General features: G+C 34.0%; 1 protein-coding gene across 1 annotated transcript; it reads left to right on the top strand.

Annotated features, from left to right (window-relative positions):
• The first annotated feature begins 275 nt into the window (after window positions 1-275).
• LOC134231668 (uncharacterized) lies at window positions 276-1,919 on the top strand. Its single transcript, XM_062713649.1, has one exon. It carries the CDS (start codon window positions 276-278, stop codon window positions 1,917-1,919), a length of 1,644 nt encoding a protein of 547 aa, XP_062569633.1.
• The last annotated feature ends 1,390 nt before the right edge of the window (window positions 1,920-3,309 follow it).

Raw genomic sequence — 3,309 nt, 5'->3', positions numbered from 1 at the left:
GTATATTTTCTTCAAAGACTTACATATTAAATGTTTAAATTGATATTCAAATAAAACTTAGTTATTTTATCCATTTAAAACAATTTTTGATTAAATATATTATACTTTATGAAATTATCTCTCTGATTTCTGAAACCTGAGTAAACGTCATCCTTAAATCATTTTACTTATCACGAAAATTAATGTCTAAGAATACATTATATTTTGTTTTATTGTAGACTGTCCCTTGAAACGACATTTTTAATTTAAATGAGAAAATATATTTAAGTAGCACAATGAATAAGGATATCACAACACAAATTAAAGTGCTTCAATGCAGTCAGTGTCAGAGGGATGTGGAATTCTACTGCAGACAATGTGAACAAAATTTCTGTATGCCTTGTAAGCAGAAACACGTCGTGTATCTCGATACCAAAGACCATGATGTCGTTATATACCGCTTAAAGCATAGAGACTTTATAACACCAGAGTTATGTGATATACACCCAGACTGCAAATATAAAAACTGGTGCAAATCCTGTAAATGTCCAATCTGTGATAAAAATGATAAACATCAAGATCATGAAATTCTGGATATCAAATTAGCCTGCACGGTTCAAAGACAGGAACACAGAGAACGAATCATTCAAATGAGAGATGATATTCTACCATACAATCGTGCAATTTCAGCAAGGCTCAAGTCTTTAGTCAAAAAAGATGTAAAAACATTGAAAGCACAATTTTCCAGCATCCAACATAAGCTTACGGTGAAAGCAGAAAACTTGAAAAAACTTATCTATATGCATAGTAAGGCACCTAATGAAAAAACAAATTCTTATATTAGTTTTGCCTTACAGCATCAAAAAATGAAGGATTATGTGAATAGATTTGAAAAACTGGCAAATAAGTCTGTCAGGTTTCTGTTGTTCATAAAGAAAATCCCTGTCCCCAAACCAAAAGAACTTCCAGATAACATAACATGCAGCTTATGGGGAGAAATCAATAAAAGAGACATAAAGAACTTTTTTGTTGAAATCAAAATCACAGAGACACAAAAAAGAAAAGTTAGAGCTGAAAAAATGTTAAAGCTGATGCAAAAAGGAATGTTAAAGAAGTATGTTACTGTGACTGACTTAATTCATAGTATTCACATTTCTTTTGTGACACAAGATAAAATTTGGGTCAGTGGTGGACTTAATTTAATTTTGACAAATTCTAAAGGTGAATGTCTTCATCATTTGTCAGATGTAAATGAATATTATGGTGTACATGCGGTAAACAATGCAGGAGAACTAATTTATGTAGACCAGGACTGGAACATTAACAAACTAAGTGCAGACAACGCTACAAAGTCGACACTGATAAAGAGAACAGAACTGTGGGATCCATGGTGTATCTGTCACTCAGCCTCAACTGGAGATTTGCTGGTCATGATGAGATATGATACAAAAAACTCTATCATTAACTCAGTGGTCAAAGTCATTCGGTTTAACAGTAATGTACAACCAGTACAAATCATCCAGTACGACAACTCAGGCCAGAAATTATATAGTGAACCTATCTATATCAAAGAGAACCATAATGGAGATATTATTGTTTCCGATGCATGGCGTGGCGTGGTGGTCACAGACCATAATGGAAATTATCGTTTCACTTACAGAGGACAATCAAAAGTATTTCCATGGATGTTCTTTGTTCCACATGGAACCTGCGTAGACACATTCTTAAATATACTGATCTGTAGTCGAACGGATCACACAATACACATGATTAACAAGGACGGTCTCCTGCTGTCAATTCTATCAACAAAACAAGATGGGATATTTACACCATTGGGTCTGGGATATGACGAGAAAAATCACCTAGTTTGGATGGGATCAGGCCACATCAACAGACTGTGTGTGTACAGATATATAGAACGACAAGATTATCTTGCATAAACTTTAATTTGCTAGTGGTTTGGCTGACTTAAGGTAATTACCCATACCACGTGAAATAACGCTATATGACGTTATTCTCGTCAGTGACGTTATTACGTCAAACGCGCCCGACGCTTATTCCATCAAAAATGCCTGACGTCGATTTCACTTACAGTAAAAAGAAAGGTACATTAATTTTCAAATAAAACGCATAAAAAATACGATGTTCAGTTATTTCCGGGATGCATGATCGAAGGAGAGTTTAAATTTAGACGATTTGTCAAACCGAAAGTACAACAAAGATGCATGGGAGATTAATTTGTCTCGAGTAGGCCTACAAGATAACTAAAAGACTTCGACAATCGGGTCGTTTTTTGTCTCTGTAAGTTGAAGAAATACAGAGTAATAAATAAATGGTTCTCTTGTCGAAAGTCATTATCGTTTGCTTATATGTTTGTACATAGACCTATACATAACCAAAATTGCGAACCACGGCTCAAGTATTCAGGTACCTAACTACTTTGCTTCAATGTTGCGATTTTTAAATGTCGTTTTTCTCTTTTCAATTGTTTAAATTGAAATATCGTCCTCGAAAATCGTCCTATGGGGAATGACTCAGGATTTGAAAAAAAATATGGAAAACTTTTTTCAGTGTACATATAGGCATATCATAGATAAAAGTTACTGCACAAATATAAATGTTCTGTTATTAGGTATATCCTTGCACTGAAACATTGAAAAATTCTTGATGAAAAACAGAATAGTTCATTTAAGTAGGAAAGGACATTGATGCGTGTTAAAAAAAAATTCCTTATTACACACATATGCTGAAAAATTTAAAAATTCTGTTTTTAAATTAAAGCTAGTGCACAATAACCTTTAGTTACCATTTGTAGTGTTGTGGGTAGGGTATTGGGTCACCTGTCATTAGACAGGTGTCCTGGGTTTGATTCTCTGTAAGTTGAAAAAATACAGAGTAACAAATAAATGGTTCTCTTGACGAAAGTCATTATCATTTCATTCGTTTGCTTATATGCTTGTACATGTACATAGTACGTACATAACCATTTTCCAACCTTTTGGGCCTCTTGTTATAGTAATTTTGCTAAAGCCAATTTCCAAAATGATGATAAAATTACAAATGTGTCATCTACCGTATAAGATAATAAATGAGAAAAACATACGCCGAACAGACCCAGAGGTCTTATCGGATGGGGAGCGGGGAAGGGGGTATTTCTGTCTTCAAGCACCCGTGAATAGTATACCGATAGATATCAGTAGCTAATAAGATGATGTGGATACCTAGTGTACCATGATGTACTATTTACTATTCTAGATCATAATTTTATGTATAACTGTAATAATGGTGGTTGGACTTAAACCCAGAAATCTCATTCCACAATATGACAGT

The sequence above is a fragment of the Saccostrea cucullata genome, unplaced genomic scaffold, assembly GCF_032062105.1.
Source record: "Saccostrea cucullata isolate Sc308-1 unplaced genomic scaffold, CSIRO_AGI_Scuc_v1 ctg12189, whole genome shotgun sequence".
Classification (NCBI taxonomy): Eukaryota; Metazoa; Mollusca; class Bivalvia; order Ostreida; family Ostreidae; genus Saccostrea; species Saccostrea cuccullata.
This window is presented reverse-complemented; position numbering and strand designations above follow the sequence as displayed.